A 22,244-nucleotide genomic window follows, 5' to 3' on the forward strand; every position below is an offset into this window, starting at 1 on the left:
AAATTATGAGAAATAAAGAGGAGGTGAAGTATAAGTGTGTTAATTTCTGCATCTTTCATGAGAGATCAACACATATATACTGTTTAAAGTTGGCAAAATTTTTAAATGGTAACATGTTATTACATTATAAAGATAGGGACTTCCCTGGTGGTACAGTGGTTAAGAATCTGCCTGCCAGGGGGCTTCCCTGGTGGCGCAGTGGTTGAGAGTCCACCTGCCGATGCAGGGGACACGGGTTCATGCCCCGGTCCGGGACGATCCCACATGCCGCGGAGCGGCTAGGCCCGTGAGCCATGGCCGCTGAGCCTGCACATCCGGAGCCTGTGCTCCGCAATGGGAGAGGCCACAACAGTGAGAGGCCCGCGTACGGTAAAAAAAAAAAAAGAATCTGCCTGCCAATGCAGGGGACACTGGTTCAAGTCCTGGTCTGGGAAGATCCCACATGCCGTGGAGCAACTAAGCCTGCACACCGCAATGAAGAGTAGCCTCCACTCGCCACAACTAGAGAAAGCCTGCGTGCAGCAACAAAGACCCAACGCAGCCAAAAGAAAATAAATTAAAAAACAAACAAACAAAAAGATAAACTACAATATTTCCAGGTTATCAAAGGGTATATACAAAGTCAAAACACAGACCATATATTAAAATACATAAATATAAAAGACAACAACATATTTTTTAAGTGACAGAAGGTACTACATCTATCCTATCAATGCCATAAATGGGAAAAAACTATCTGTCTTTGACAAACCAAATTACACACAAATATAGAAAACACGACTAAACCAAAGTGACTCAAAACACTGAAAGCAAAAGAATGGACAAATAAAACTTAGAGAAAGCAGCAAACATGATATTAATGTTAAACAAACTGAATTTAAGGCAAAAGGCATAAAACAAGCAAACCAGGAACTTTATATTAATGAAAATTTTAAATCCACGGAAAGATCAGGTATCTTCTATCAAAATGTACAGGGTGAAATGTTTATGCAATAAAATATATTTTAACTTACCTCTCTGCCTATAGCCAATCAAGGAAATAGAATTTAAGTAAGAATACTGAACTCTACAAAAATTTGAAAAGTAACAGAAATATATCATATCTTGGTTTCTTAAAACAGAATTCGTATACTTGACAGAGGCCTATGAAATCATTATAAAACTACATTGGACCACAAAGAAAAACTCAATAAACTTCAAAGAGTAAAAGGTACAGACCACATTCTCTGATAACAGTACAATGAAAACAGTAATCATAACAAAAATAGCAAACAAAAATGCCACCACAACCTGGGATTTAAAAAAACAAAAAAGATTCTTGGCTTAAAAAGAAAATCAAAATTAAATTCTGGATTATCCAGAAAATAATAGTTAACTCTAAAAGAACCCATATGCTACAGCAAATACAGTAAGCAACCTAAATGTCCATCAACAGACGAATGGATAAAGAAGATGTGGTACATATATACAATGGAATATTACTCAGCCATAAAAAGGAACGAAACTGGGTCATTTGTAGAGACGTGGATGGACTTACCTCACTCTATCATACAGAGTGAAGTAAGTCAGAAAGAGAAAAACAAATGTCGTATATTAACACATATATGTGGAATCTAGAAAAATGGTACAGATGAACCAGTTTGCAAGGCAGAAATAGAGACACAGATGTAGAGAACAAACGTATGGACACCAGGGGGGAAAGCGGGGGCAGGGGAGGGGGTGGTGGGATGAATTGGGAGATTGGGATTGACATATATACACTAATATGTATAAAATAGATAACTAATGAGAACCTGCTGTATAGCACAGGGAACTCTGCTTCACTGTACAGTAGAAACACAACATTCCAAAACAGTGATACCCCAATAAAAATTTTAAAAAATAAAAGAATAATTAGGTTCTTGGCTTAAAAAGGAAATCAATATTAAATTGTGGATTATCCAGAAAATAACAGTAACTCTAAAAGAACCCATATGCTACAGCAAACACAGTATTCATAAGAAAAACAATAACTACAGAGACAAAAGTTAAGCAAGAGAAAATAGAAACACGCATATCAACTTCAAGGGAGTGGGGAGGAACAAGGAAAGGGTAGAACTTGGATTCTAATCTAACAATTTATTTCTTAGAACAGAGAGAGAGATCAGAAGTATGTGTGGCAAATGTTACCTTCTGTTGAAACTAAATGGTGGGTTCATGAGTGTTTGTTATATTATTATCTGTGTTAGAAATTTCAAAAATTAATATTAATTTTTATGGTAAAAAACTTTAATGTATTTAAATTGAATGTTCTACTCAGAAAGGTAGAATATTAAAAATAGAAGAGATTAGGTCATAAACTCACAAACTAATGAATTAAAAACAGCAGAACTAATTACCAATTTAGGAGCCCATCTTTGGGGAAGAAAATTAAATTACAAGGTAAAACTCAAGAGGAAAAAGAGCAGGCAGAGGGGGAAAGTAGAGGAAAGAAAACAATATTTAAAATAAGAACGGAGATTTAACCACAGCATAGAAGAATCTAAAATAATAGTAAGACAATGTTTGTTACAATGCTAAACAAATACATTTGTCAACCCGGATGAAATGGACAGCTTTCTCAGAAAAGTAAAGTTTCCAAAACTAACCTTAGAATACTGAGAAAGATAATTCCTATCATAAAACAAATAATTTTAATGCTCTTCAAATTATTTTAGGATACAGGAAAACTTTCTAAGCTCTCTATAAAACCACGAGAAACCAAAACCTAACAACACACACACACACACACACACACACACACACACACACACACACACCTGTAAATTAATTTTATGGATAGAACAATTTTAAATAAAATATTTTCAAATAAAATCCATCCCATTAAAAGAATAAACCACCATGACCAATTAGGAATGTTCCAGTGTTGACCAATACTAGAAAACCTATTTAAATAATGTAATGTTTACTGTCTATTAGTGTAATGCTAAAGCCTTTTACATCTATGAAAATGGTTTATTTTTTTCTCCAAAAATCTTTTGATAACATTAAACATCCCAATAAAAATCAGAACTAGATTTTTTTCAGTAATTTGATAAGTTGTTTCTAAAGCTCATGTGGGAAAAAGAGCCACGTGAGGTAATTCAGGAAAACTATGAAAAAGGAGAAAAAAAAATAAGACAGCCTATAAAATATTTAAAAACTAATAGTAATAAAAAGCTACAGTAATTAAAAAGTTGATATTGGCATAGAACAAGACAAAGAAATGGAATAGTACAGAGTCCCAAAACAGACAAGACAGATGGAGAGAGAAGAATTTAGCATATTTCAAAGATGGCATTTCTAAGCAGGTTAAAAAAGAAAAAGGATGTGTAATACAACAAAAGGTAACTGTGACAAATCCAGCCATCAAAAAAGAAAAGATGTTGGCAGAAATACTCTATTTCTGCCTTATCCCCTAATAGCAGCTAGACTAAACACTCAAATGTTTAAAAAAGTAAATTAAAAAAGAGAGAAACTGTCAAACATATAAGAAATAATTTTTTTTTTTTTTTTTTTGCGGTACGCGGGCCTCTCACTGTTGTGGCCTCTCCCGTTGCAGAGCACAGGCTCCGGACGCGCAGGCTCAGCGGCCATGGCTCATGGGACCAGCCACTCTGCGGCATGTGGGATCTTCCCGGACCGGGGCACGAACCTGTGTCCCCTGCATCGGCAGGCAGACTCTCAACCACTGCGCCACCAGGGAAGCCCCAAGAAATATTTTTTTAAAATTATCTTGTAGTAAAGTAGAACTTTCAAACAAAAGCCCATAAAAAGATTAGTAAATTTGAATATAATAAAGTCAACAATTTGTCTTATAAATAATGATTTAAAAGATGACAAACTGAAAGTAAGAAAAAGTATATGCCATGCATATAACAAAAGGATTTTCTAAGAATTTAAATATAAAAATTGAATATATTAAATACACACACACATATATAAGTCATTATGAAAGACAGCTAGCAGAAAAATGGGTGAGGATTAGGAATAGGTAGTTCTAAGGAGCAGAAATACAAATAGATTTAAATATGTGAGAAAGCAGCCAGCCTCACTCATTAAAGACATATAAATAAATGGAAAAAATATTTTCCAATTATGAGGAAAATAACACCGAAAAGAGTAATAATCCTATCTGTGAGAATCTGAACAAAAACACTCATAAACTTGTGGGAAGGAAATTAGCACAGCCGCTATTAATGACAATTAGGCAGTATTTATCAAAAATTTTGAAGTATATACTCATTGGCATAGAAATTCAATTTCTAGAAACATGGGATGTTCATTTTGGGATCATTTAGTGATAGCAAGTTAAAATGTTTATCAACAGGGGCTGTTTAATGTACAAACATATTATGGAATTCTACACAGCTTTTAAAACGAGTGAGATTGATCTCTATACACTGGTAAGGAAAGATCTGCAATATACTTTGCTAAGTGATATAGACACTGAAGTGTTTAGTATCTTCCCATTTGTGTAATGACATATATACATTTGATATGTGTAACATGCAAATAGTTTCTAGAAGAATATAAAAGAATTTTTCTTTTCAGGTTTTACAGCTTCCTCTAGGGAACAAGATGTGGGACAGTATTTAAGAGTGGGACTTACTTTTTACTTTAAAAATCCTTTCCGACATTTATGTGCCAGACGTATTCTAAGCTGGGAATATAGCAATAAACACATAAAAACCCTACATTCATAGAAATTGCGTGGGAGGGTGGGGGGAGACTGGGGAGCAGTAGGAAAACAGATAAAAACTGTGTACACACACGCAATGTCAGATGATGTAAGGGTTGTGAGGAACAATAAAGCAGGGTTACAAAGGAAAGGAACTATATGTATGGGGGGGTTATGATTTTATATGGGGTGGTAATAAAAAGGAATACAGTGAATTATGGGTACATATGAAGGTTCCCCTATCTCAGAATTAGGAGTAAAGTGAATATAAACTACAACCTCAAGAGCTAATTGCCAGGAGGAGAAATGGAGGGGGAAGGGCAAAGTACTATAGAAGCAGAGGAAACTCAGGTAGGTGTTCTTGGGTGGATTTGGGTAGTGGGTTACACAAAGTGAAACCAGTTGATAAAAGGTCTTATAAAATAAAGGGTTTATATAGGGGAACAGAAAATTAGAGCTACATTTTACAAAAGTTACTCTGGCTGTATTGCAGAAATTGTTTTGGAGAAAATTAACTGAGAAGTAAATTTAAATATTTTAGTAATTCTGCAAAGCTAATAGCCTTTAAGAGAAAAAGTAGCAATAAGACCAAAGAGTAGTGGGTCAAAAAATGTACAATCAATCCTCATTTTAGGATTCCATATTCATGAATTCAACTACTCACTAAAAATCATTACTTCGACAATTTTGCAGTCTCTTGTGGACAAGTGCAGAGCAGGACAAAATTTGAGTAGCCCAATAGGCACGGTCCCGGCTGAGGTCAAACAAGGTGACATTCTGCCTTCTTGTTTCGGCTCTCATACTATAAGCAAGTGCCCTTTTCATGGCCTCTTTATTGCCACATTTTTCACACTGAGCTGTTAGTTGGTAATTTTGCTGTTTAAAATGGTCCCCAAGAGTAGTCTGAAGCACTGTAGTGTTCCTAAGCACAAGGCAGCTGCAATATGCCTTACAAATAAAAGATTCATGTTAGATAACACTTTGTTTAGGCATTAAGTTATAGTGCTACTGGCTGTGAGTCCAATGTCAATTAATCAGTAATATATAAATAATATATATTAAATAAAGTGTCTTTAAACACACATAAAACAAGGTTATGTATTGACTGGCTGACAAAAATGTTGTGACCAGAGGATCACAGGAACCTAACCCTGTGTTTCTTGTAGGAGCAATGGTTCAGTATTCACCAAGTCAATGTTCCCATATTTCGTTCACTAATTTATGACTTTATAAAACATAACTACCACAAATAACAACAATCAACTATATATATACACACATATATTTACTTATTTGTAAAGCAGAAATAATAGGACTGGTAATCAACTGTAAGAAGTAAATGAGGGAGAGAAATCAAGGATGACGCTAACTAGGTTTCTGGCTTAAGCAACTGGAAGACGGTGATATTGCTTATAAAGACAGCAAGCAGAGGAGGAGGTGGCAGCTTGGATCAGGAAGACAAAGATGTCAGCTCTGGAGAGTGTAACGTCATGCATGCTACACACACTGTAACAAATATAATTATGTGTTTAAGAACCCATTTTCCCCTCCCATTTGAGAATCAGATCTTTGTTCATCTCAGTACATGTCCTATAACTAAAATGACACTTTCCTTTAAGTCATATAAACCAGGCATGTCAACATCAGAAATGTGTAGTTTTATCGATTCTTTTACTTTCCACTGCCATCTTTGCAATATTACCCATGTCACCATATTCTATACTTTAATAATGTTTCTATGTGAGTCCTAAAAAGTAAAAACATAAAATTCTACCTTTTGGAAAACAAGAATTCTAAATGACAAATATCTTCAAAGAAAGTCTTCACAACCACGTAGCTTGTTTTCCAATTTGTTTACAGAAACCTCCATCATAAATTATTAAAATACCACTCTGAAATATCAAGCCTACAAAAAAAATCCTAATGGATAAATTGTGATGTTTTCACACCTGATTTTAGAAAACCTCTGAATTATAATTTATTTCAATGTAGCTTTTTAAAAATGTATATATACTCTCAAAATGTAACAAGTCTTTTACACCCTAGAAATTAAAATTACAATATACAACTGCATACACTGAGCCTTATATAATTATAAAAGAAAACTACTAAAGAAATTCATATGAATCCCCCCGTCTAGTCAGCATTACCTTTGTTTATAAAAGTAATAGAAAATAATTTCTAGGTTATTACAAAACTGATTTTACAAGAAAATATACACTTGTGTGAACACAAAACAGAAACTTGATACATAGCTCTTCCTCAATATATAAACTGTGTACTTGTTTATTTGCAATGGTCCACATATAGAAAAGCACTGGACTAGTTTTATCCTTGGTATGACAATTAGTTCTATGACCTCCCACTGACTACTAAAAGTTAAATATAACACACTGGAAATGGTTATTAGTATTTACATGAGAAAAAAAAAGGTGAAAGAAAAGTTTAACAAAGAAAGATTCAAAGCTAAAGGGAGGAAAAGAGGCTAGAATACCAGTTCAGTAACTAGGAAATAGGAAAAAGATATAACAATTAAGAAAGAAAAGTTAAGCAAAATATTCTGTACAGAAGTGAATCCCTGGTTCTTGGCAATTAATGGTAAGAACCATAACCAAAAAAGTCAACTAAAGACTTTAGAATGCAAGAGGGAAAAACATCTATGAACACCAGCTCTTTTAAAAACCAAAAAAAGTGAAGAGGAAAAATGGTCATTTTAAGTGTCTTTTGTATTTTATATCATTTAGAAGATAATTACATTATTTCTATTCCTAAACTATCAATGCACTTGATCATAATGCAAATAAAAATGGCTTTGCGCTTCAAAACTGGTATTTGAACTGGAAAATAAACCAAAAAACTTAGCATACCTGAGCTACCAAGACAGCAGTCAGTCAATAAACAGCAGCTGGTGCAGAATATGCACTTAGTGCAAACAACTGCTGTCACTAGCAATGCATCTGTGAACAAGCAGGCACTTGTCTACCTAGGGCCAATGGCCAAGGGTAGAAGGGACAGTGGGTCTTCTTGGTTCCAGTCTCTGAATCTCAGAGATCTCAGTCAACAGGACAAGAGCATGTCAGATACATGCCTGACAGACCAGAAAACGGAAATAGGGAGACATTTAAAAATTGTTACCTTCCCTATCACCCTGTAATACAGAAACTTTTTCCCCTAAAAAAAAAAAATCTCATAAATAGTAGTTACAATCCTGATCAGCCAACAAAGGGAGATCTAGTTCACTCTACAAGATCTGCTATATGGTTTAAAAAGTATATTTCCACTTGAAAATTAGTTTGTTATAAAAGAAGGTAATACAACAGTAACACTGTTCAACTTCAATATGAATTAAACAAGTATTTGTGCATTCATAAGCAAAGGGACCACTTGTGTAGCATTTAATCTATCGGGAATTATTGTCAGTTCCAAACAAACACTTAGAATACAATTCACTTCTAAACTGGAGACTGCCTACACTATATAAACCTAGTTGATGAGTCATAGACTAATAGTTCAAAATTACTAAAATGTTTGATTAAGGTTCAAGACTAGAAAAACAAAATCAGCAGTTGGAGTAATTCAAACTTTAAAATCAAGCATAAAATATAACTTGTGATTTATATTATCTAAGCATCAGTAATGATACACACTGAAATCTGCAATTAAAAACAAAAACTGAAGACATCACAAGAAAGTGTTTGGTCAAGAACAATGAAGACATAGGCTGGCTTAAGCTTTCCCACCAAAACACTGGATATAAAAACATCATACACAACTAAAAAGATTGGAATGTCATTCTGAAAATAAACAAGAAACAACAAAAAAAATTATCAAATGCATAGTAAAGTAGCTGTGAGAGAAAAATATTTCTTTACTGGGAAAATATAGCTATTTTATTCTCATTAAGAAATAACATTTTGTATATTTTTTCCTGCAAGAAATAACTAATAATATAAAAACAGCATCTTCTTAGGCAAAAGACCCTAAATTCCTAATTAGCAATATTCCTTGGTATTCCTAATTACTGGAAAATACAAATTAAAAATTCAAGTTGGCCAATGTTATCCTCAGCATTAGTAATTTCTTTCATTCTACTGATTTCTTTAAGGCAGCGGTTCTCAAGTAGAAGTAACCCATCAGAATCAACTGGGGACCATTTTGAAAATACACATTCCCAAGTGTCATCCCTCAGAGATTGATTTCACCATAGCTGGAGTGAAACCACAGTACCTGTGTTTTGAAAAAAAACTCCCCCAGTGATTCTGACTGCTAGTTGAGGATGACTGCTTTAAGGGATGAATTACATACTTGTTCTACTGACTAGAAGAGCTCTTATTTGGCCTGCCACTGTTGAAACTGTCATTATAGCACATAAGGCTGTCAGTAGCAAAGAGGAAAACTCCATATTTCATTACTTATAGTAAAAAAAGTGAAGGAAATCTGATAAGATTATCTATTCAAAGAACATGCAACCATACTTGAAAAGACTTTATATATATTTATTTTAAAGTGTTCATTTAGCACAAATGGTTTTGAAAATGTATAAAAATAATTTATGTATTAATCCATCTTTAATATGTACATGGTCCCTTAAAAGGATTTTCATTTCATTATCATGAAAAATGTACTTCAACAACCTCCACAGTATTATTAAAAGTCAGAAATTTTAAGATTTTCTAATAGAAAAGTTTTAGTACTCACCTGCAGAAAAATAATGAAATTGGGAATGATTTCACTAATATTTTAAAATATAATACGGTCTCAGCTATGCTATGCCACATATCATAAGAAAAATCTTCATCACTAAACCGTAATAATCCCAAGTGGTGGCATTTTCATTTAAGAACAGAGCACAAAATTATTTTATAAAAGAAAATGTCTCATCGTAAAAACTTATAAAGCTGAATGCTTTAAACAAAAATAGCTGCGGTTTGATTTCACAATATCAAGTTTCCATAAGCACTTTGTAAACATACACCCATTGTAGGCTATCAACTTAAAGCCAATTATCGCTAAAAGAAGACAGAGTAAAAAAAAATATTTCAGTGCAAAAGTACATATCAACTGAAGTTATCAACTGACTTAAGACAATTTTAATACAAAAATCACAACTTAAATCCCATAATATAAAGTAATCCTATAAAGACTTTAAAAGAAAAGGCTCTACAACAGTTATTAAGTTTTCCTTGTGTTACTATTCTCTAGTAAAAGCTTTCTTTTGATTAGCTTTCACAGTGTCATCAGGAGATGCTGATTTGAAGTCAAATGGTGTTATCGCTATAAGAGGACTTATCTCTTTGTCCTTTACGTCTTGAACTTGTCTACTATACAGAAAAGTCTTATAGAGGTTAAGGGTGCGTCGCTTGCAGCTTTTCAATGGGTAACGAAGACACAGTGTTGCAGCAAAAGCTGAAGGTCTGGCAGCAAGGGCCTTGGTCCAAGAAACAGAAAAAGGTGGTTTCCTAGTCAGAGAGCCTTTACTGTTTTTCTTATTAACCTCAGAAGAATTGGAACTTTTCCCTAATTTTGAACTTAGAACTTTAGTTCCTGGTATTGGAGCAACTGATTGGTCTACTACAGGTTTTGGAACGAAATCTGGGGCTTTTATGAGGACACTAAGATCGATATTAGAATCTATTCCAGGTGACCTCATTTCACATAAACTGAGCATACAGGAATCTTTCTTAATCTGAGAGCTATCTATATCAATTGTTTCTGCAATCAAATCAGAAAGTGACAAATTCTCAAGGTCTCTTGTTGGAGAAGCTTTACAAAACGCCAAAGATGACAGAGATCCTGTTAATTCTGATATTCCAGTTGAAGACTGATACCGATTTGCTAGTTGTGACAAGGGAAAGGATCCCAAACTTAGATCTGTGACACTGGCAGATGGTTGGTTACAAAGATCAGATAAAGTAAAGCATTGGCTCGGATTGTTCTCTTTGTGCTCCTGAAACAGGTCAGCTAAGGATGGACTTTCACACTGGAAAAACTGCAAGTTGTCATTTTTTAATATGCAATTCTTGGTGCTTTGTTCAACTGAAGAAACACTTCCAACTTCAGTCATTTTACTAGCATTTAAATTACCAACAGCCATATTTTCCAATGAGCTAGTTAAGAGCAAAGGATTATTTAAACTTCCTAAACTGTTTTGTACTGGAATGTTTTGCAAATCAGGTACTGAATTATTTTGAATAAATAAAGAGTTATTAGGTGCTGTGCTCTTTATCATCAAGGATTTTAAATCCGGTATTCCTTTGAACGCAGAATCATCTTTGGAAATACATTCAGATGCATGAGGTCTTAACAAATCAGCATCTAGACGCTTTGAAAGTAGACTCTCCAGACTATCTGTGGATGATAATCTGACTGATGGCTGACTTTTACAAGAATCTCTTGGCATATCATCAATTAGGTCAGCTAGCGACAGCTCTTTTGTTAACTTACATGATTCTAGTTTCTTTTCACTTTTAGGTCTGTCAAGTTTCTTTTTCTTATGGAGTAAATAGTGACTTGGTACAACCGAAGAATTATGATATAATCCATATTTCGCTACTGGGCCAGAAAAATCAAAGGGTTTGCTACTGCAATCCAAATGGTTTGCAGATTGAGGACAAGAGCTTTGAACATTATCAGCTGAAACTTCAGAGGAAGATAATAAGACTCCTTACCTTACAAGAGCCATTTTCAGATGAATAGGTTCACATATGCAGAAGACAGTCACAGCAACCAAAAGGAAACATGAAATGAGGCATTTAATTACTAAATGTTTCTTTTGATTATGGCATGAATAAAGTGACACTTGATCATTATTTAATAAAAAGCGAACATTCTAAAAAAAAAAAAAAGGATTTTACCTTCCTTTAACCATCTTAAGTGACCTTCATACTTTGTTCACTGATATATACAAAGGTAATTACCAAGTTAGTCAATGTTCTAATTTTCACAAGTTTTACAAATGTGAGGTTTTAAGATACTTAAACTATAGTCAGGATTGTCTCAAATTCAAAACGTTTAAAAAACCAATGGAAAGAACTAGGTTCATCTTCTGTATTTTTAATGTATTAAAAACATGCAAACAAATAATACCCTATAATTTCTACTGTGATCTGGGATAAACTATTAATATAGATGACACATTACAGACTCATTCTCATATTACTGGTCAGTTAAAAGTGTATCCCACCCCCCACCAAAATAAAAAAATTTTAATTTACATAAAAATGACCCTTATTTCATAGTAACAGACTGTATACAATTTCGCTATGGCAAAAATCTAGTCTTTAGGTTATGAGAAATATCAACCCAGTTAACAAATCATCATGCTCCTACTGACAGGCATCATACCAATTAATATAATTGGTTCCCTTCTCTTGTGGACTAAGTTCTAAATTTAACCCCAAATACTAAAATTTAAAATTAAAGATCTGGCTATGAAATGAAAGAGTAGTAGAATTATAATACTTAGGATATTTAAATAAAACTAAATTATATTCATAAAATGTTATAACCATAAAAGGATTTTTTTGACATTGTCTATTAATTTCTATCTCCTGACCCATTAAAGTTAAAAAAAAACCCAATAATTAAAAGCAAAAAGTGTTCTGTCTTGCTGTTATCTAATTTTATTTCCCTTATATTCTGTTAGTTACTAGAACAAGCAGGGAAATTAAAAAACAGGCTTTAACAGAGTGAAGGGAACGCAGCCATTGAGCTTAAAAATTCACAAACTGGAAAATCAATTGATAATAATTAAGAATTATTATAACATGCAAAATTTTCTGCCCATTTTTCTTAACAGCTCAATCAAATCAAAGCCTCTTTCAAAGCATTAACTGTAAAACTAAAAGAGAACAAGTAAAAGCATACCTTTTGCTATCTTTCCTGTAGATATTGCTCCCTCACTCTTGACCTTCAAATTCTGCATTTTATCTTGCTCCAGAACCACTGACAAAGCCTTTTGCACATCAAACTTGTTCTTCAGAACTGCTTCAATCAATATGTCATCTGGCACAGCATCTCCAAGTACCTCTCTCATGTGATCAAGGCATGAAAAAAGACGAGCTAGAACAGACAACAATAATTAAAAGCTATACTACGTGGTGTCATGAAAGAACCCTCAATCTTCAAAACTGAAAAAAGGATGTGAAACTATAGTAGGATGTTCAACTCATTTTCCCTTGGCAAAAATTACAGTGATTATATTTTTATCCACAATATACCTAGCTTCCCTTATCAGAGGAACAATTTCAATAATTAAGAAATCACTACAATAAATGTCTCCAAAGTAATATTGACTAATCCTTGAAAAAAGCGTAAATTGTATACACTAAAATCTATTTCAGTCAATGAGGATGATGAGGCCTATACTGATGAGTTTTTACGTGTGTAGAAAGGGAGGGTTAATTACGAAAATATTTCTAACGAGTTAGTGAACCCAGTTAATCACTAAGTACATTTCTTAGATTTCTTGCATTACTACCTTAACTATTATTAAGTACGTTCTATTTTAGGCTAACTTCAGTTTCTACTCAGCCGACTAAAATCATCCTTAACAATGCTTTAAAAATGGGCAAGATAACTTGGCATAAAAATGCCATAAATATTAGGAAATCCAATAGATTAAGGAAAGAATGGACATTTTTCTTTTTTTTTTTTTTTTTTGGCCACATCGCACAGCATGTGGGATCTTAGTTCCCCAACCAGGGATCAAACCCGCACCCCCTACAGTGGAAGCATGGATTTCCAGCCACTGGACTGCCAGGGAAGTCCCTGGACATTCATTTTAAACACAAAAATTTAAATCTGGATGTCTAAAATATTTAAGGATTTTTATTTTCTGATGACTATGTTACTATAAAAAGTAATTACTAATAACATTCAATAATGACGTAAATTCCACGACAGCAAAGGCTTTATATCCCTAGATCCTAAAATAGTACCTGGTACCTAGGGGCCACCAAATAAAAATGCATGAATATATTAATTTATATTTGTATAGCAGTTGACAATTTTCAAAATATTAATACATATATATGCACTATACATATACACATATGTATATATATCCTTTGTAATCCTCACAGTAACTCTATGACTTAGATATATCAAATTCTAAGTCATAAAGAGGACTGAAAATCATGGCACTACTAAGTTTAGCAGTAATCAAAATATAACTCAAGTTTTCAGACTCCCTAATCCAATGAAACCAGTTCACAGAATGCACTGTACATTACATTTTTACATGCTTACATACTGAACAAGGAATCTACTCGCAATATCCTTTCTTTTTAAAAAAAGAAGTATTTAATACTTTTTCCATTGCTCCCTTTTTTAATTATTAAAAATAAATTCTCAAATATTTGGGTAATTCTGCTTTGCTTGAGTCCAAAATTAATTATAGGCTAATAAACTAAACTTGAAAAATTATACCTATTTCATAAATACATGAATTACTAAAACTGGAACAGAATACTTAGTATATAGCTAGCATCAGGGCCTCTTCTAATTAATTATAGTAACTGTTGTCTACACATACACAGAGTAGACATACAGAGTCAGGCTGTCTTGGTTCATATCCTAATGCCACTTAACTAGCTGGTGCAACTTCAGCCAAGTAACTTTGTGTCTCATTTTCTTCCCCTGTAAAATGAAGACAATACCTGACCTACCTCATAAGGTTGTTATGAAGACTAAATATGCAATTACCTGAACAGCACTTAGAACAATACCCGGAAAGCAGTTAGTAGAGGTGAGCTACAATCATTATTATTGTTATCATGCAATTACTCACATATGTCAGGTGGGAATGACTAACTTTCATTCTCAAACATAACTCTGAATTTCATACCTCCTTAATCATTCTGAGGCACAGCAGAGATTCTACTTTATTCCTACCCTCTCCCCTGACAATGACAACTATAACACATTCTTTAAAAATATAATTGAAACTATCAAGGAATTTATACAGCAGCTCCTCTACAAACTTTTATCCAGATTGACAAATGTATTTGCCGAGTTGATGAATTTTTTTATTCTCTGTTGTTTCCCTTTCCACTTTCTAATTTTGTATATTTGTGCTTTCTCCATTTTTCTTGATTTGGCTAGCAGCTGACATATATTTTACCAAATTATTCAAAGATCAGCTCTCAGATTCATATACTCCCCCCTTCCTGTTTTTAAATTGTTATAAATTTTCAATTTAAAAACATTTCTAGAACAAAGCCACACTCCACAGAAAGAGCAAATCAGCTCAGCCCTGCTCATTACCAACAGATGGCATTACTGTTATACTTGGTGATTTTAGGTCTACTACATTGTTCATCAATCTATAGCTTGAGTAGTATGTTTGAAACAATGTCATATTTGAAATTTATTTATAAAAGGCAAAAACCAAAATATAATATATCTTTGTTAAAATGTTTAAGAGAACTAAAAAGAAGCAAACTCAGAACCAATGCCATTACCATTTACGAGTTCTACCTTGAAACTTAATTTACATGACTGTGACCAATCAGGACACTGTATAATATTACTTCAGACTTAATTTTTTTTTTTTTTTAATAAAAACCAGACTTTTGGAGCCTAGCATTTTGCAAGGAAATGAGCTTCTGTAATCTAACCATAAGCTCTACATAGAGCTTATGAAACAATAAATATTGCTAAAAGAAAACAAATCATTGAAGTTTCTCTCCTAAGGAGATTTCAATAAAAAATTCCAGTTATTAAATAACAGCCACACAATTTTTCAACCATACAGTTAACCATCTAGTCCTCACAAAATATAATAAAATATAAATTTTCCTTGAAGATATAAGATATAATGGTAGTTCATACCATTACTACCCACGATCATTATTATGAAAAATAAAATTGATAATTTCCGGTAAACTGATTATTAATCATTTTCAGATAAGAAACATAGACTACTTTTTACGATACCTTGATCAATTCCGCTTAGCTGATGGTTCAAAAGAGAATTGGAGGATTCTTTCAAATCTTCATAATCATATTCTTCTACGGGTTCAACAACTGAAGGTTTGTCACGTCGTGAATAAATAAACTGAGCAGCTAGAATATACAATGATTAAAGAATGTTGTACTATAGCCATTTCCCATTAACTTTTTCCTTTAACAACAGTTAAAATAAAAATCAAAGATTCTGACCTACCACCTACAGCCATTTGCCCACATTTATAATAATGGATGAAAACAAAGACAAAACATATCACACCCAAATTCTGCTCAAATGTCCTTACTAACCATTCACTAGCCTCTTATAATTGTCTCCCTTCTTTCCTTCTATCTCATGAACACTGAGCTTACTTTCTCCACAGTTTTCAAAAATTATCTTTCCTAATCCTTGCCTGCTATTCCATCTTCTCTGAAATTGTTTCTTTGATACAAATACTTTAAACCTCATATCAAATTTGTTCATTTGCATAATTAAAAAATACCAAAAACAGACTAGATTTTCACCTTCCAAGAACTACTAATTTTGCCTGAACCCAAGAGTTGACCAAAATCATAGGCCTTAACTTTTTTTTTTTTAAGATTTTTTTTTGATGTGGACCATTTTTAAAGCCTTTGGTTAATCTGTTACAACATTGCTTCTGTTTTATGTTTTGGTTTTTTGGCCACAGGGCATGTGGGATCTTAGCTCCCCAACCAGGAATCGAACCCACTGCATTGGAAGGCGAAGTCTTAACCACTGGACCGCCCAGGAAGTCCCCATAGGCCTTAACTTTTAAACAGTTTATACTTCAATCATACACTGAGACTGTATATTAGTGTCATATACCTAACTTTGACTTTCAGACAGAAGTCTGTGCTACTCTGCAGTGTTGGCAGTGTCATTACTCAATAAATAACTGGGCATTATATTTTTCATTAATAGGTAGAAAGACAAAATATCAAAGTGCCAACATATGCTTGAGTATCATACACGAAATACGTGTGAGCAAAGGAGAGAATCATCATGAATGCCCCAAGTGTTCACTCTTCCACGTCAACTGGATGCCCACTGAACTCAAGTCCTGGAGAATGTGTTCAATTGCCAAGGAATGAAATTAAAGAATAAGTTTAAGAAGGATAAAAACATCAATACAGTATTCTAAAGGCAAGGTGTTATCAAGGATTTTATATTATTTAGCTTTCTGGAAGAGCACATAACATGTATGCCTGTTGCTCAGAGTTCCCACATTTGACTTTTGTGCATGTTTTCAGGAAGGCACTATTCATGAAAGGGAATCTCTAACTGCATTCAAAATGTAAAGATAACACATATATAGACAATAGAAAATACTATGACTTAAGGGTAACACCTATACTCAGAAGGTCATGGCATAAGTGCTATTTATTTATAGTATAAATCAATGATGGCCTTACAGATTAGCAGGAAAGGCAAAAAAAGAAAAGGTAATGACATATTTTATAAAGCCAAATGAGTAGTACAGATGACAAGTGCTACAGAAGCACAGAAGATTAAGTAATCACTGAAGACCAGAGCAGTTATAATAAAGAAGGCAAGAACATCAGAAAAACTGAAGAAGAGGTGGAAGACATCCTGAAAGAGGAGAACAGAATAAGAGAAATAAAGAGCAGTTGAGAGAATTCAATCTATTCTGCTATAATGCATGTTTCCTTAACACAAACTCGTTTATACCAAATGGTCAACAGGGGAATGATGACAGTAACATTCAAGTTGCTTTGGTTTATGAGATTTTCCCCCCAACACTTTGTAATGCAAATACAAAGTTCAGTAACACCAACCATAGAACATTATACTGTAATTGGAATTGTACTTTAATGCCAGATAGCCCCACATTCTTCCTCTTGGCTCCATTTGGCCATGTGTCCTGTTTTGTGCATGCTTACCGCTTGGCTCTCTAAGACCTGTGAGTATTTTGCCTTTGCAACATTACTCATTAGTTTCACCTCTTCCTTACACCTCTATCAAGCTTTCACCTTTTTGTTAAATGTAAAGTCCCATATATACTGGAATATATCTTTATTAGGAAGTTAATGTAACTTTCCAAATGTGCAAGCATTTTTATTAGATGATTACTGGTTTATTAGTATTGATACTTTACGGGCTGAGTGGTCTGTTATGATCGTATTTTTTCCCAGAGGTTTTGCTATTTTTTAGTATACAATTTTAAAGACCACAAGGTTTTTCAAAAATGTACATATTATGCTATATACATATCACTATTTTCCCTCCCTCTTGTGCAAGTAAAATACAATACTGCCATTATAAAGTCAACATAGTTAAACAGCAGGAAAAATATCCTGTTTCCCAGATTTTCTAAGATGACCACTTTTTTCATACGTTAAAAATCTCAGAATGAGGGATGTCTTACAATCAAATGGCATCTTAGTATTATATAATACTTAGACTGACAGCTGATTATTTTTTAAGTGGTACATAAAATAACAATATGTCTTACAATCCATGGCATTTTAGATACAATAAAATGTGGTAGCATTAAAAAATGTAAACCAGGCCATTTTGTGCCTGATGATTTTCAAACTACTTTACTGGCTGTAATTAACTATTCAGCTTAGCCTAAAAGTAACAAATATACTTTCCCCAACTTTCTCTCATAGCTCTGAACTGTGAGGAAAAACCTAAGACAAATCAAAAATTAAGTGAGTGGGCTTCCCTGGTGGCGCTGTGGTTGAGAGTCCACCTGCCGATGCAGGGGACACGGGTTCGTGCCCCGGTCTGGGAAGATCCCACATGCCGCAGAGCGGCTGGGCTCGTGAGCCATGGCCACTGAGCCTACGCGTCCAGAGCCTGTGCTCTGCAACGGGAGAGGCCACAACAGTGAGAGGCCGTGTACCGCAAAAAAAAAAAAAAAAAAAAAATTAAGTGAGAGAAGAAATCAGATACGTCCGTGAACAATTTTCACTTAGGAAATATTGACAGGGAAAAAGGAAGTTGTCAAGATCCAGGATTCTACTCTACCCCCAAGGAGCTATTCTTCCTGGGGGCTTCCTACCCCCTCCCACATACAAATCCAACTCAGAAACTGTGGCCATTGTTTTAGAAGTAAATGATGGTTGGATTTGCCCAGGAGTGCAGAGGGATGGTGGGTAGGAAAATTCCCCAGGGAAAATAGCTGCTGGGGAAAAAAGAAGTATCCAGATCTCTGAAGTTGAAATGAGAGCCAAAAGGCAACAAATATGATAAAAAAGAGTGAGAGAAAAGCAATGGAGAGAAAAGGATAAATATAAAGTGCTCTTCTTTTCTAAAAATTTAATCACAAACTTTGACAGAAATGCTTTCTGAAAAATTGGACACCCATAGTGACTTTTACAATTTAAAGCATTTTGATAAACATAAAAATTCAGAGAATTCAAAACCTGACTCTGCAATTGCCTAATATTGCTTCCTAAACATCTTAAAATAAAAATCATGTGAGGCACTCATTAAAGATACAGCTTTCTAGGCTTCTTCCCCTGGAGGTTCTGGTTAAGTGGTGTTGGAATAGGGCAGGGAATCTCTATTTTTACAATTACTCCCAGCTGACTGGTATCATCAGGGAAGGTAGGAAAGAGCCTACAAGTCTCCCCTTTCATCTGTCCCAGATGTAGTCCACTTTGTATACTGTCATCAGTTACTTTCCTAAAACATGACCCCCTTAACTAAAAAACCTTCAATAAGCTAAAACTACACGCCTAAAATTAAAAACCATCTTCCACAATTTGGCTATTTCCTTTCTGAGCCCTCTTTGTGCTGCAACTGCATTAATCATGTGAGTCTTCCCAAACATGCCTCACTTAGAGGAGGCCACTGCTCAAGCACTGTTGTTTCCTCTCTAGGATGCCATTCTTACTCCCAAATTTACCAGTCCCAATCCCACCTCCTTCCAGAAGCCTTTCCAGACTCCTTCAGGCAGGACTACTTCTTTACCCACCATACTGTCATTTGAAGGGAACTTTTATCAAGCTTCCTTACATGTTAATCGATGCTCAATAAATTAACATGGAATGGACTGAATAGATTAACTACTGTTAAATTAATCATACAAGGAGGCCATGAGACTGAAGTGGCTCTAACGCCTTGGTTGCAAAGGGAAAACCAATCCAGAGTCAATCCTGCAAAGGCCTCAGGATTAAGAACAACCAATCACAGAAAGCCACCTACTCTCCCCCAAATAATGTAATGGGTTAAGCTGTAGCCAACCGAATAATTTTCTTGCTTTGCTTCATGTCTTCTCTATAAAAACCTTGCCCCAGCTCCTGTTGGTGGAGTGCTCCTAACCACTTCCAGTTTGGAGCTACCTGATTCAAACTTATATCTGCTCAAATAAACTCTTAAAAATGTTAATATGCTTCAGTTTATCTTTTACCACTTCTAATTATATTAGTTGAAACAAGATTTATAACTGTTCAAAGTTTTATTTATAGGCTCTTTTTGCTATCACCAGCTCCCTAATGTATGTTCAATATTCAGCATCAAAGTCAATCTTTCTAAAGAAAAAAAAAAAGCTACAACATTTAGAAATCACCTTTCCATCAAGAAAACTGTGCTTAGCAGAGTTAAAAAAAATACATAATAAAATTTAGAGAAACTCCTATTAATTGATAAAGTCATTCAATTACCAGAATTCATTAGACCATGAATTCAATCATCTCTTTGATGACATTAGCTGCTTCTTTAAGAACAGAAAGTATCCTTCTAAAACTATTCATTTTTAATTGAAAATTGCTTGGAAAAATATACCACTAAAGAGGAAAAGTGTCTGATCTGATATTACTACTACTTTATACATGTTCTGGAAAATTTAAAAATCCAAAACTACATGCTTTTGTTAAAAATACCAGTTTGTCACAGAAGAAAGTCAAAACCATTTAACTATCTCCTGCTTTGATAAAGTCGGTTGACTTCCTGGAGTATATACAAAAGTAACTCTCAAAGAGTCAGACTGTCCTGAATACGAACCACAGACAAGACACATATCAAGGGCTGTGAGAGACAAGGGATAAACTATGACCTCAAGAAAGGTAGGCCATAAAAGCAAATCTCAGAAAAACACCTTCAGAATGCCTGACCTTGTGTAGTGTTAGCTCATTACTCAAGGTTAAGCATGATTTATTTAGACAAGCCTAGATAAATGAATGCATTAATCTGCAATATTAAGATGTCTTTCAGTAGTCCCTCCCCCTATGAAGGTTTCCTTGTGCAAGCCATAGTCAACCAACTTCCAAGTAGACCTTAGCTCCTGCAATTATCTCTTGAATCTATCTGCAAATCCCCTGCTGTCACCCCTGTCCTAAACAAATGGTTCTCAAAGCAGTAGCTGTGTCCCACCCTCAAGAGTTTCTGACTACGGGGTGGGGCCCAGAATTACTTTTCGAACAAATCCTCAAGTAATGCAAATGATACATGGACCACATTTTGAGAACACAGTCCTGAAATATCCTCATCTCCTCTAGATTAGTATAATAGTCTCCCAACTACTCTATCTACAACCACTTATGTACCACCTTCAATCCAGTCTCTATTATATGAGATTTTTTAAAAAAAACTCAAATCTAATTATCACACCCACATCACCTTCTCAGTTTCATGAACATGCCATGACTTTTACTTCACTTGTAATACTAGTTAGTGCTACCAGACATTACTTTGTCACCTTGTCAACTGATGATAATGAACTGTAGGCACCCCAAAAGGTTAACCCATAGAGTTTTTTTAACACACTGCAAATGGCAAGTGCCTGGGAGGTTCCTTGGAAAAACTGAAATTTCTTTTATCCCTAATCCCTACAAAATATGGTCTTTTTGAATCACTGAATAAGAAGCTTTAAAGGAATGCTGATTAAGCCGCCTCTCAGCTTCTAACCCAGTCTCTTTACTCTGCTCTGTGATGCTGGGGTTGAAGTCTGCAAAGCACATTTCTTCTATGACAGCTGGCTCCCTTTTAGGATGAGCCAACAGGCAGATGCTAAAGGGAGACTGGAAGGCTGGAAGAGGAACACACATGCTCCTTTCCTTTTTGTTTCTTATCTGGTCACCATCACCCCAGCAACACTTCATCTTGCAGAAATCATTTGTTCCAGTAACTGCAATTTATATCAGTTTGCAGTTTTTCCAAAACTCCCAGACCCAGCTTCAACCATGATCATACAGCCCGCTAGAATTCCCTCTTCAAAAGGCTGAAGCCCAGCTTCACAGTGTCCCTTCAGAGACACCAGCCACAGAGCATCCCCTCCTCAGGTCTCAGTCCCAGCTCTACAGTCCCTCCTCTGAACTTCAATGGCAAAGCAACAAAGCAGAACCCTCTTGTTACACATCTAGGTCCCAGCTCAAAGGAGCCCCCCACCAGATTCTAAAGGTTGGCTTCAACCTTGTCCATTGGTTCCCCTAGGAACTAGAGATGATAAATGCTTCCTAAAGTTACTACCTCCTTGATATTTTGGTTTGTATTTTTTGTCTCTAATACCTAGTTAACAACTTTTTACATTAGAATCTCTCTGGCAAAACAACTGGTGTAATTTCTATCTTCTAATAAAATCGTGACTGATAACAGTGTAACACT

At 34.7% G+C, this 22,244-nt stretch overlaps 1 protein-coding gene across 5 annotated transcripts in view; it reads right to left on the reverse strand.

Moving 5' to 3' along the window:
* HBS1L (HBS1 like translational GTPase) overlaps positions 1-22,244 on the reverse strand; it is an 81,822-nt gene that overhangs the window by 54,112 nt on the left and 5,466 nt on the right. For 3 of the 5 annotated variants that reach the window (XM_029223870.1, XM_029223874.1, XM_029223871.1), the window contains 2 exons: positions 15,638-15,766; positions 12,566-12,760 (listed from right to left, as the gene is read on the reverse strand). In XM_029223870.1, coding sequence (XP_029079703.1) covers positions 12,566-12,760; positions 15,638-15,766 — 324 coding nt within the window. Of the gene's footprint in view, positions 1-9,173; positions 11,363-12,565; positions 12,761-15,637; positions 15,767-22,244 lie in introns of those variants that run through there. The other 2 variants (XM_029223872.1, XM_029223873.1) reach the window with 2 other exon arrangements.

The sequence above is a fragment of the Monodon monoceros genome, unplaced genomic scaffold, assembly GCF_005190385.1.
Source record: "Monodon monoceros isolate NGI ecotype Baffin Bay Population unplaced genomic scaffold, NGI_Narwhal_1 Super_Scaffold_15, whole genome shotgun sequence".
NCBI lineage: Eukaryota > Metazoa > Chordata > Mammalia > Artiodactyla > Monodontidae > Monodon > Monodon monoceros.